General features: G+C 42.4%; 1 protein-coding gene across 4 annotated transcripts; it reads left to right on the top strand.

Moving 5' to 3' along the window:
* The first annotated feature begins 207 nt into the window (after window positions 1-207).
* On the top strand, window positions 208-4,557 carry parp16 (poly (ADP-ribose) polymerase family, member 16). 4 transcript variants are annotated; one of them, XM_023817443.2, is made up of 7 exons: window positions 208-414; window positions 1,269-1,465; window positions 1,885-2,022; window positions 2,169-2,375; window positions 2,939-3,110; window positions 3,188-3,332; window positions 3,464-4,557. In XM_023817443.2, exons 1-7 carry the CDS (start codon window positions 321-323, stop codon window positions 3,600-3,602), a joined length of 1,092 nt encoding a protein of 363 aa, XP_023673211.1. In that variant the 5' UTR covers window positions 208-320; the 3' UTR covers window positions 3,603-4,557. The 4 variants fall into 4 exon arrangements, with proteins under 4 accessions (XP_023673211.1, XP_023673212.1, XP_023673213.1 ...); XM_023817444.2 differs by having other exon boundaries at window positions 211-431; XM_023817445.2 differs by lacking the exon at window positions 208-414 and adding an exon at window positions 436-465.
* Window positions 4,558-11,727: the final 7,170 nt, after the last annotated feature.

Genomic DNA, 11,727 nt, shown 5'->3' with positions numbered 1-11,727 from the left:
ATTCGATTAACATGGGTGAATTTTGCCTCATCAGTGTAGTTTTTGTTGTTTAAAAAAACGGGACTTCGAAGAGGGTTGGAATACTTATATTGCCGTGAAATTAAATTTTGTTAGACAATTTGGGGGGATGCAAAATAAATAAATGAAAAAAAAAGACATTGTAGGTGATTGACCTAATGACGTCTGCTCAGGCACCGCGGCGGACAGTCCTTTTTGGGGCTTAGCATGATACGTCGATGCCTGGTGCATGTTAAGAACAAGTGAGTTATGCAAAGTACATGTCAGTTAGCATGAGATTTAATGTTAGGACTGGATGAAACATGGCAACTTTGCAAGGGAGTAGCGCCCGCTCAGGCACATCGATGGACAGCTCTTTCTGGGGGCTTAGCTTGATCCTCCATACATCGATGTCTGGTGCGTTTAAAGTACAGGTGAGTTAAAGGGTACCCGGAGAGAGAGGAATTGGTAAAAATAAACAATTAAAGAATACGAAAAGTTACATCAGAGCTCGGCGTGGAGTTACAGTTATCTTAGTATTATGATCGCCGGTATTTTAGTTTTATAGTATGACATACTTGCCTTCAGTTTAGCTTCTGGCTAAATCGGATTTCCTGTAAGCTATCGGACGGGCTTACGGTGCGGAAAGGGGAGCTCTGCTTACTGCTAGTCGGATAACCTGTTTGCTTCGCCTGCTGGGAAATGGAAATAAAATCATGGGCGTATTTTTAGCTGCTTGTGGAAAGTGTAGAGAGCCGGAGTAAACAGCCATAGTTTGGGACGTAAAAAAATGTAGCTAATAGTTTCTGGTGCAGCTTGATAAGCTGACAGTACAACGCTAAAGACGGCGCTAACATATATGGTGGTGTTTGTGTGGTATGTGAGATCGGATAAATAATCAAAGACTGTAAAATATTCAGTTGTAATTGAGATAGTCTTGTGATGAACGTCCTGGGTACTTTGGTCTGGATTTTAGATTTTAGCTGTAAAATGACTGTAATATGCTGGTCGTAGCTTGAAAGCAGGTGGTTGCAGGTTAATTATAGATCGGAGTGGAGAAACACCTTCTTCTTGTTTAAGTGTGTCACACTCACAGGTTCATGCCGAAGTGTGCGAGCCTACGTATGGTGATAGCTGCAGACTTGTCATGTTTAGGTGTCGTGAATTTTCAGATTCATTCCGAGGGTTTCACTGCTGCTCCGAGGCCCGGACGGTAATGCACTGGACGGCGATCTCACTTAGCTGTCTTCTCTGCCTGCCTCCCTGCCCAGTGCCGGGAATGCAGCCGCCACTCCCACCGGCCACGGTCAGAGAGCTTGTGCGCTCCTGCCTGCACAGGGACCCCGTGGCGGCCGATCTGCGCTGTAGCCTCTTCGTGGCCGCCGCCCTGACGTACAAGCGCGACTCTGTCCTGCGACCCTTCCCCCGACGGTATGCCAGTGAGGACAACAAGGAGTTTGAAGCTCTGGTGAGTTTGTGATCATGGCCCGAGAGGGATTCAGGCCACATCACGTTTCTAAATCGATTTAATTCATTGTGGTACAATAGCAGGTAGTATATTTGTTAATAACTGAAAACAATTTAATCTTTAGAAACACAACCTGAGGTTAATATTTCGTTGCTTATTTTAGTTCAAAATACGTTATTTAAGGAGAACTGCAATGTATCCAGGAAGTGGGTAGTTTTGTGCAGGACCAATGTGTGAGTGTGTGGATGCTGAGGGGCTGTTGGTAACAGGAGATCTGCCTTGAGCCAAGCTGCTTAATTTGAGTTCAGTAAAATACCAACATGTTGAAATTAATGATGAAGGTGAACTCAGCCGGAACCCTTCCTGTTGCCTTGGAGCTGAATCCATGCAGGTGATGATCTGGGTCTCCTTGCCCACAGCTGGCGGACGTGAGCTCCATGCCAGGAGTGCGTGAGCTGGTCAGGTTGGGTCCCGGAGAAGGAGAGCATCACTTGGCCCTGGCTCACTGGGTCCTTTCCTCCAGGAACTTTGCTGTGAGGACACTGCAGAGGGATGAGGTGAACAGACATGGCAGCCACTACTGTCAGCTGATTGTTGTTTGGAACCTTTCATGCGGAGGTTGTGTGATGTGTAGTTGTGTTGAATGTACACCATTGTCCTCCCTTTTTTTCTTATGCCAACCTTAATTATCCAATTTTGCCAGTATTCAAGAATTTTGGAGTTGACTGGGTGTGAGGGCACTTCCATGCCTTCCCCAGACTTCCTGTTTGAACTGGAATACTGCAACCAGATGAACGCTATGTTCGAGAAGACCAGGGATGGACGGGACATCCTCTACGCATTCCACGGCAGCCGACTGGAGAACTTCCACTCCATCATTCACAACGGTTTACACTGTCATCTCAACAAGGCTTGTTGTCTCTTTAAACCTTCTAAGCACTCACGGGACCGTTTCTTCTAAACATTAAAATGTACAGGCGATCACCAGCCCTGGTCCTGGAAGAGCCCTCAAGTCTCTAGTTTAAGAAGCCATTGTTTTTTTAATAGTAGGAACAGCCAGCAGTTGTTATTCTTTATTTTAGTGTATTTTGGCAATCTGAGCAGAAAATATAATTTCTGCATTTAAATTAAATACATTCATTTATCAAGTAAATGGGAGCAATAAGACTTAATTGTCGTATGTCTCATTGTTCTGAAACCATTTGCAATAGCAGCAAAATATCCTCTGGATGTGGGCCCTCCCAGAGCAGGATCAACAACCCCTGGCTTGTAGTGTACAGTTAAATAAAAACAAACCAAAACTTAATTTCAGAAATATCAGTTTATCAAACCCTTGTGTTAATTTTGGTACTGAAACTGGAAGTTGTCTGATAAGTAAGGAGAAGAGCTAGCGGAAGCTGGGTTTAGCAGCAGAACAATCAGACCTGGCAAGGACCTTGGCTGGCATGTGACTCTTGACATCTTACTTTACAGACCTCACTGTTTGGCGAAGGTACTTACCTCACCAGTGACCTCAGCCTTGCTGTGCTCTACAGTCCCCATGGCAACGGGTGGAGGGAAAGCCTTCTGGGGCCACTGCTGAGCTGCATCGCGGTGTGTGAGATCATAGATCACCCTGACGTTAAATGCCAAGTAAAGAAGAAAGGTGGGGCTTCACTCGTGACGAGAGGTCACACTCAGTGACATCCTGCTGAGCGGATGCTAACTGGAATGTCCATACAGACTCCGAGGGCATGGACCGCAGACGAGCGAGGGTGAAGAACAGCGAGGGTGGAGAGGTTCCTCAGAAGTACTTTGTGGTCACAAACAATCAGTTGCTGAGAGTGAAGTACCTCCTGGTATATTCTCAGAAGCGACGGAGTAACAGGTGAGGGCCACTCGCCGTCCGCCGTAATGCGGCCGCTCTGAAGGCTTACGTTCGGGAAATCCCGATGTGACACATGGCCCAGCTGCGGGTATGACAGCCGTGTGGTGCTCCTGTTCTCCGTGTGCTTCCAGGCGTCCCCACGGATCCTCCTGGCTGGCCCGACATCACTTCGCCATCACCATGAGCCTCTATCTTCTCCTGCTCGTGTTCATCGGTGCCTTCAGCTCTGCCGGGTTCCAGGCCTTCTGGCACAGACTCTTTCGCTCATAAAGAACCCCCCCCCCACCACCACATCTTTCTGTCCACATCCTAAACCAAGTGCCTTCATTCCTTCCACATGGAGTTATTTACTCTCTGGGGTGCCTCACAAAAAGTGCACGGTTTCCTACGTGTTTTATCACCTTTGCATGTTCAAGGTTTTTTTGTGGGGTGTGGAACCATTCGTTCCATTTGTATCTCAACCAACTTTCTTCTTTTAATGAGTAAAAGATCCTTGATATTTTCCACTACACTAAGTTTTTTTGCTTAAGGTAACACATCCTTCAAGAGAACAGCAGGAATGTGGGAGAACGTTGTGAATGATATTGCTAGTCATTTGAGGATCTTGGCAGTGATGACTCGTTGTGTTAGGACACTCTGCCCATGATCAGTAGGTCGCTGGTTCCGATCTGTGTTGTGTCAGCTTGCTGTCTGCTGCTTGGTCTCTGAGGTTCTCATTTTCTCTGTTTTGCTACCTTTACCATTGTGTCAGTGCAATAGAACGCCCCGTGGTGGTGTAATCTCTAACGCTTGATGGAAACACAACAGGATCAATGTCAAAACGTGGACTGTCTGCAGATCCCCCCCCCCAAAGGAGACAAGGGTGCAAGTGGCATTTTGTAGCATCTTTTCCAGTGATGGAATTTCACTTTAGTGGTTCTTGTCAAGCTTGCTTCTCAGTTTGCGGGTCTTGATGTAACGTGACCTTGAGTGGGTCAGATAGCCCAATGAGCCAGGCTTTGCTTTGTGTGTCCTGCATGTTAGGTGTTGTCCTTTGTCACACAATGTAGTCTTCAACCACTGAATGTCATTACCTTGGGTGGGGGATACTTCTCAATACCTCTTGTGATTCAGGCTTCATTAATTCATGGTACCTAATATCTTTTAGTCATCTATTTGAGTCTTTGTATGAATAACTGTATTTTTACTTTAATACCAAATGAATAATAAATCACTTTTAGTTCGATCACTGTGGAGTTTGTCGTAGAAGCAGTTCCTCAGACCGGATGCGTTAACATATCAGGTGATCATCTGCCTGTTCCCGGCCGCACAGCTCATCCCGTTCTCTGCATTTGTCGGCGCTGCAGATCTCGGTCCACGTTGGCTTTAGGCTTGTTTGCCTATTATTTTGTTCACTAGGACTTCCTGAGGGTGCAGAAATAAACAGTTTGATTGTGTATTTCTCCTGAACATGCTAACTAGATGTCTTTCTGGACAAGGAAGGTCACATAGTATCAAAGGAAAATCATCTGGTGCAATGTGTGAACTGAGTTTTAGTTTGTTCATTACTATGTGTTTCAGGTAACCCTCAGTGTATCAGTCAGTGTGTGAGCCCGTCTGGTTCTAGCTACCAAGAAAATAATCAATTTGTTTGTAAAACTGCCTGCATGCAATTTATATATAAAAATGGAAGCATAGTTCTAAATGGAAACCTCAAGCAGTTAGATGAAGTGATGTGGATCATATGTTGGAAGGTGTATTTAAAACCTGGGTTGGTTTTGACCCATATTTTATTATTTTGAAGGTTCTTTGAAAGTGTACATGGTGATGGGTATGAATTATAATGTACAGTATGTACAAATTTAAAGTCAAAGAATCAATTGTAAACTGCAGAAATACAATGCAGGGTTAATGTGCAGGTTATATGTTGTCTTTAGAGTGCAAATGAATATTAGTAAATAGAAATTTTGTGTGGAATGGCTGGACATGGTGTGTTCTCACACATTCAGTGGCCACGTTATTAGCGCCACCTGCTGGCTAACCCAAAGAGCTGCTCCTCCACGCAGCCAATCACGTGGCTGCAGAAAATATATGGCAGCCAGGTGGGCGCTACAGGTACTGTGAGCCTAAGCATTAGAGTGGGTAAGATGTGTGGTAGTGAACGTGGTGTGAGAGTTGGCGGCTGCAGCATTGAAACGGAATTCCTGGGATTTTCACACACTAATGAACGAAACACATTCAGTCAGCAGCAGGTCTCTGGGTGAAAATGTCTTGTTAATGAAATTAGATTCACTTTATGTGCCATTTGTACAAGTATAAGTACACGCGCACAAGAATGCATCTTTTTGCATATCCTCGCTCGCTCATCTTTGCGGCGCACATGCACTCACACGGCTGAGTGTGAACCTGGGGTCTGGCTGCAGGGTCACACTTATCCAGCCCCTGGAGCACTTTTCTGGGCCACGCCAAACCAACGGAGAATGCCTGTTTATTTGTCAGTCATTTGGGGGATCAATCACGATTAAAACGGGACAACGCCTTTTATCTATATCAGGGCTCACCAACCTCTTTGAAACTGAGAGCTACTTCATGGGTACTGAGCCATACGAAGGGCTGCCAGTTTGAAACGCCCCCCTAAACTTATCTAAACTTCATGTATACTAAACATGTTTTAAATGATTTTTTTTTAGATATTGTGATTTTCAAATCTATATAAAAGCAAATGTGATTAAAGAAGAATAGCAACAGGATAAAGTTACATGTTAGACGCTGCTCATTGGTGAGTTGTGCTCTTTTTAGAACAGGTCCGCGGGCGACTCGTGGTCCTTGGGGGCATGTTGGTGACCCCCTGATCTATATTTTACTTATATGTCCCAAGATGTGTTCATGATTCTTATTAAATCTCTCCAGCAGATTGAGCTTTCGTTTTCCACAGAATAAAAAAACGGTACATTATTCCGATAATAAGCACTGGCAAATTTCACCGCCTGCACTGGTAATATTAGATAAAAAATATATTGGTTAGCAATCAAATTTTCTGATGCAGAAATATGGAGAGGCAAAAAAAAATCATTAATGCAATAAATGTAAATGAGGTACAAAAATAATTCCATGTTGCTCTACTTCTATGTCTTTTCCTGCAAGTTAGTGGTAGTGGTCAACCAATTGGCAGGCTAAGGCTGTAAGCGCCAACCAAACAGCAAGATACCGCTGTACGTGTCAACTAATGAAATTATCAGGATATTGCAGTAATGACCAACTAATCAGTAAACTATCACTGTCAATGCCAACCAATCAGCAACCTATGGTTGTAAGCGCCTCCTCTGTAGTTCATGTTCAAACGACAAGTACTGAGTCTGGGCTAGGTACTGAAAGTGTTCCGGAACTGTTCCCAAGGAACTACAATCGGGCCGAGTTCCTGCAGTATGAATGTGACAGAAGTCCCTGGTTTCGGAAAAATGTTCTGCTTCCAGAAAAAAAAAAAAAAGTTCAGACGGTGAAAGTGCCTATTCACTCACCTTCAAAAGGACAGTGAGCAAAACTGCCCATTGTGGCCTAAGGCTTATGCAAACTTCCGTAGCCGCTGTGACTGTGGGCCCATAAACGGCCTGTTATACTGTAACCAGTGGTAACCAGTGGCCCAGGTGGGCGGTTACAGCCAGCAGTCGCGACACCACTTCAGCAGTGTTCCCAGAGGTGGTTCTCTCTCCACATGCGTACTTTGTTCTATCAGTTTGCATCTTCTGCCGTCCATTCAGCAGAGCGTGGGAAACTTCCCAGAGAGGAGAAAAATGGCTCAATCTGCCTGAGGCCTGAGCACAGCTGTGCGGCATAGTACCAAACTGAGTGATGGGAGAATGCACGTTTATTTTTAAAAATCATTTTTGTGTTTCATTAGAATTGATTATTAATATTGTTATTGTTTTATTGTCTGCATAGCTGCCATAGTTCTACCACAGATGTGCACAAATACATCAAAACGTATCTTGTTACATTTGATGAGCAAGTATTTGTAATTTGTAACAAACTAAATTACAAAATAGGCGTGTGAGAAATGTATTTCATTAAAATACAAGTAATTTGAAAATACAAAAATAGATACAAAAGAGTAAAGCTACGCGACAAACGAGTGTACTGTTATTGCTGTAGTAATGTGCAATATTTACAACATTTACAGCTTTCCGTACCTTTAAATAGAATAATAATTTTTGAGATTTACACCTGTTACAGTGTTAACTGTCAAATGTAAAATAAGTTTTGCAACATTAGTACCGTAATGAGAACTCAACAGGCTGCACTCTGAGGCAGCAGGTTTGGGTTCGGGTGGGATATCACAGTTCCGTGTTCCGAGTCCTAGAAGCAGGGCAATTCAACTTGAGGATCAGGGTGGAGATTAGAAGACGGCCAGGTCATCTGAGTGCATCCCTGGTCATCAGGTCAACATGGTCGCAATAAAAATAAAATGGTTCTGGTCCTGGTTATGGCCGGGCACTTCATCACCGCTACAGGTATGTCTGAAAACAAGATCCTTCCGTCTTTCAGGGTGCTCCCCTCAGCCAGAATAATTTCTTAGCGTGATCATTGCCACAGAGACTGAATGTGGTTTAGCAGATAGCTGTAAATAACCTTTAATATTAGATTACATTACGCATACGGTAATGCCCAAAGAATGTGACAGTCACATGTCAGAAAACTTCTTCAACAGCCGTAAATCATAAATGCCCTAAATGGACTCATAATAGACTTGTGTGTGTGTGCTTTAATCTGTGAGTGTGCCCTGCAATTGGTTGTCACCCCATACTGGGTTGTTCCCTGCCTTGCACCTGCAATGGTTATAATGGGTGATATGGCCAGGTGTCTCAATACTTTTGTTCATATAATGGTCTCTGTAAATCTGTTTCTTGCTTTTGTACTTTTTTTTTTTTTTAAATGAACTGCTATTTCTAAACTTTAACAACAGGGCTCACAAAATTTCTAAATCCTTGGTAGCCCTTAGGGCAAGCATTCTTCAGATTTTGGTAGCCCGAAATGAATTTTGAGCTCCCAAAATTAAAAAAGCAATATTAATATGTGTACATATACTTCATAAATAGTTTTTTTTTTTTTTAAATTAAATATATGGAAACATATTCTAAAGACCGTTCTTATCATTTCAAGTTTGGCAAACCAGTCACTATGTATGACAGAGGCAACATTAACTGAACTTGGGACACAGCAGTCTGTCAGCATCAAGAGTGGAAAGCACAACAAAGCAACTCTTCGGACCTTCTTCAGTCCCTTTAGCTGCACATACAAGGACAAAATAAATCGATCAACAATTTGCCTTTAAAACACATTCACTTATGTGCTATCAAACCCAATTTGTTGCAATAACAACAGGCACAGCACTGTAATGTTGACATTATAGCACAGAAGTAACATAATTGCTTAGTTTTACCATCCATCCATCCATTTCCTGTAATCGCTTGTCCTATTCAGGGTCACAGGAGGTCCACAGTCTATCCTGGAGCCTACGGATGCAAGGCAATAGTAATAATAACAATAACAGATCCATCCATTATCTGTAACCGCTTATCCTATTCAGGGTTGCAGGACCCTGACTCAAATGCTGCTTCCAGAATTGTAAGGCAGTGGTACTGCCCACTGCTGCTGGTACCATCACATGACACATAATATAATGATAAACAATATATGATGATCAGAGGTAAGAGGAAATTTCAGGTTCAGAAAGTAACAAACCAAACCAAGATTTTGTTGCTACCAACCAGCTGAGTACTCTGTGACTGTGAGCCTTTAAGCTGAACCGGTTGGTTGAATCAAAAGCTTGGTGTGGATTTTTATTTTCTGGACCTGAAATTCCCATCTCTGATGATAATAAATGAAGAATGATCAGCGTGATATTTATACTTGTACTTGCTCATGAATACACTGAAATAATTTCAATACATTTTCGTCTGAAGATTTTGTACACGGACCGAAATAAAGAAATTAAATCGGCAGACTTTTAGTAGTTACCCACTACATTCAAAAAAACATACAATTCAAGATATCCGAATATCAGAGAGTGGGTAGCTCACAACCATTTTGCTTTGACTGCGTATGAGCCCCATCCATTTTCTCTTTTCATCGTTTGCTTTTATATAACATTTATATAATGGTATTTCACATTACCATATGCAGTGTAATGAATATGATTGGTGTGATAACAAAGCCATACTTCACTTGCTTGCATTAATATGTTCGGGGTACTCTACTACAATGAACCAAGATGGTGGCGGAAAGTCACTGTGCAATAAATTGAACCATCCTCATGATCAACAACTCAGTGGTCAATATTCCTCCAAATAGCTAGTCAATGAAGTGGAAAGGGTAACCAAAGTAGGGAATTTAATTTTACTTAGGGGATAATTTCTGATAGTCAGTGGATCAGTGTGCTACATTTTGGTAGCCCAACAGGTACACTTGATTTTCCTGGGATGTCGGGCAAACGATATTGTGAGTCTCACAAAAACAAAAGCCTGAGTCTGGGAAGCCCTGCAGGTAGGTACTGAGTGGAGTGGAAGGCCCCCGTGCAATTCTGCTGTGGTGGCGTGCCATGACTTTGCAGTGCTTGTGAGTGCTGGGTGCGAAGGTTTTTATGGTGTTTTCACACCAGCACTTTTTAGTCCGGTTAAAATGGATTTTGGTTTGATTTCCCCCTTGGCGCGATTCGTTTGGGCAGGTGTGAACAGAATAGTCGCACTTGGGGGCGAACCAAAACTACCGTCTCGAGACCATTGAGAGTAGGTGGTTTTGGTCCGGTCTTAAACGAACACTGGAGCGATTTGTTTATGGTGTAAACTTGATCAAACCTAAATTCGACCCAATTTCCAGGTGTTCCCGCAGCCATGTGTGCTTTGCAGCCAGGCAGAGGAGATGAAACGAACCGAGGTCTTACTTGGTCTAAGAGCGAGGTATGTTGCCTTCTTGAACAACTAACTGACTGAGGATTTGACCAGTCGACTGGAACAGTGCCATGTGACATTTAAAAAACACAGAGGCAACAATACAAAAAAGTGAAAGACGTTCCACTGCATAGCCCAGGACGCAGGACTTCTTTTGCATTTACTTTCTAGCTCCCGCCACAGACACATCTGACCAATAAGCAGCAGGAACATTCTCACGTGGTTTATCCAGATACAGTATAACTATGGGGCTATTTTCAGTGAATCTACAAATCTACAATATTTATACATATCTAAATAGTTTTCAATAAGCTGTTTCTATATTTTATGAATTATTACTTGGCTAATTAATAAAATGATCCATGAATAGCTGATGGTGCGGAACGGACGATTAGCATAGCCCTCGCTTCCTGCCATACATTTTGTTGACATGGTGTGACTTACACTAGTTTACTGTACCTAATGTATTTTTGTGTGTATATCGCTGGCAAACAGGCTAAGCCAAGTGAATGAAATGTGATACACAGGTTTAAGTTCTCTCATTTCTCTTTTTTTTTTTTTTTTTACCACCAGAGGGCGTACAGTACGAGTGAAGGGGGGTATTTGTTTAAATCAGTGCATGACTTGAAACCTGAATGTGATTATAATCTTTTGAAAATTCCTCAGTCCAAAATTTTATAATGGGGTATAGCTCCGTGTTTGTAGAGCTAAATATTTCGGTAAATATTAACATTAATTTGTTAAATGTTTTATCATGAATTGTTTACATGTGTTAAATGGTGAGTTTTGTAAAATCATTTGAAATGTGCGACGACTTATTAACCCTAATTAGCAACTAATCTTGGCTGAAAACTATGGGAGGTATTTTCTGCAAAAAATAAAATGAAAATGATAAAAAGAAAATACAATCTCCACTTCGCCATTTAGTTTTGAAAGTCTGTGTGCAAAACACCCTACAAAAATGAAAATTAAAATGAAATAGTACCATTTACATTTTAATTTTCCTCTCACGTATGAGTCAGATGTGAAAAATTAAAAAATAAAATTAAAAGCCCTTTTTGTCTTTTCATATTCCAGTTGGACTTGTCATTCCCTACTTTACCTTTTCATTTTCAAGGTCACTACATGCAAATATATGTTAATTGGAACGGGCGGTGGGCGGAGCTACGGATCATCGCTGCGCTTTCTCACTGCGTTTGCCGATTACGTTCTCCTTGTGTTCCTTGGCTGTGGTCGCCCGCGTGCCCAAACTAATGAAAGTCACACGCGGCTTACGTTAGCTAGTTATCTGCAGCTTCCAGTTCGTTTAGCTTCTTATTCGCAGCGTCTTATTTCGCGGCTTAAGTTACTTCCAGCTTCCTAAGAGGGGAGTGTTAGCAGCTGCACATGCTGTATATTTTTTATTTTTTATTTATTTTCATTTTGAAAATACGAAATGCGACCACGGCCAAGAAACACAAACGCAGTGAGAA

This window comes from Paramormyrops kingsleyae, chromosome 13, assembly GCF_048594095.1.
Source record: "Paramormyrops kingsleyae isolate MSU_618 chromosome 13, PKINGS_0.4, whole genome shotgun sequence".
In the NCBI taxonomy this organism is placed as follows: Eukaryota; Metazoa; Chordata; class Actinopteri; order Osteoglossiformes; family Mormyridae; genus Paramormyrops; species Paramormyrops kingsleyae.
The sequence above is the reverse complement of the archived record's forward strand: the minus strand, read 5'-3'. Positions and strand labels throughout refer to the sequence as shown.

Coding starts and splice junctions, on each gene's coding strand:
- parp16 (XM_023817443.2), top strand. CDS start 321: ATGGCAACTTTGCAAGGGAGTAGCGCCCGCTCAGGCACATCGATGGAC. Junction 2,023..2,168: donor GGACACTGCAGAGGGATGAG/GTGAACAGACAT, acceptor CAATTTTGCCAG/TATTCAAGAATTTTGGAGTT. Junction 2,376..2,938: donor TACACTGTCATCTCAACAAG/GCTTGTTGTCTC, acceptor CTTACTTTACAG/ACCTCACTGTTTGGCGAAGG.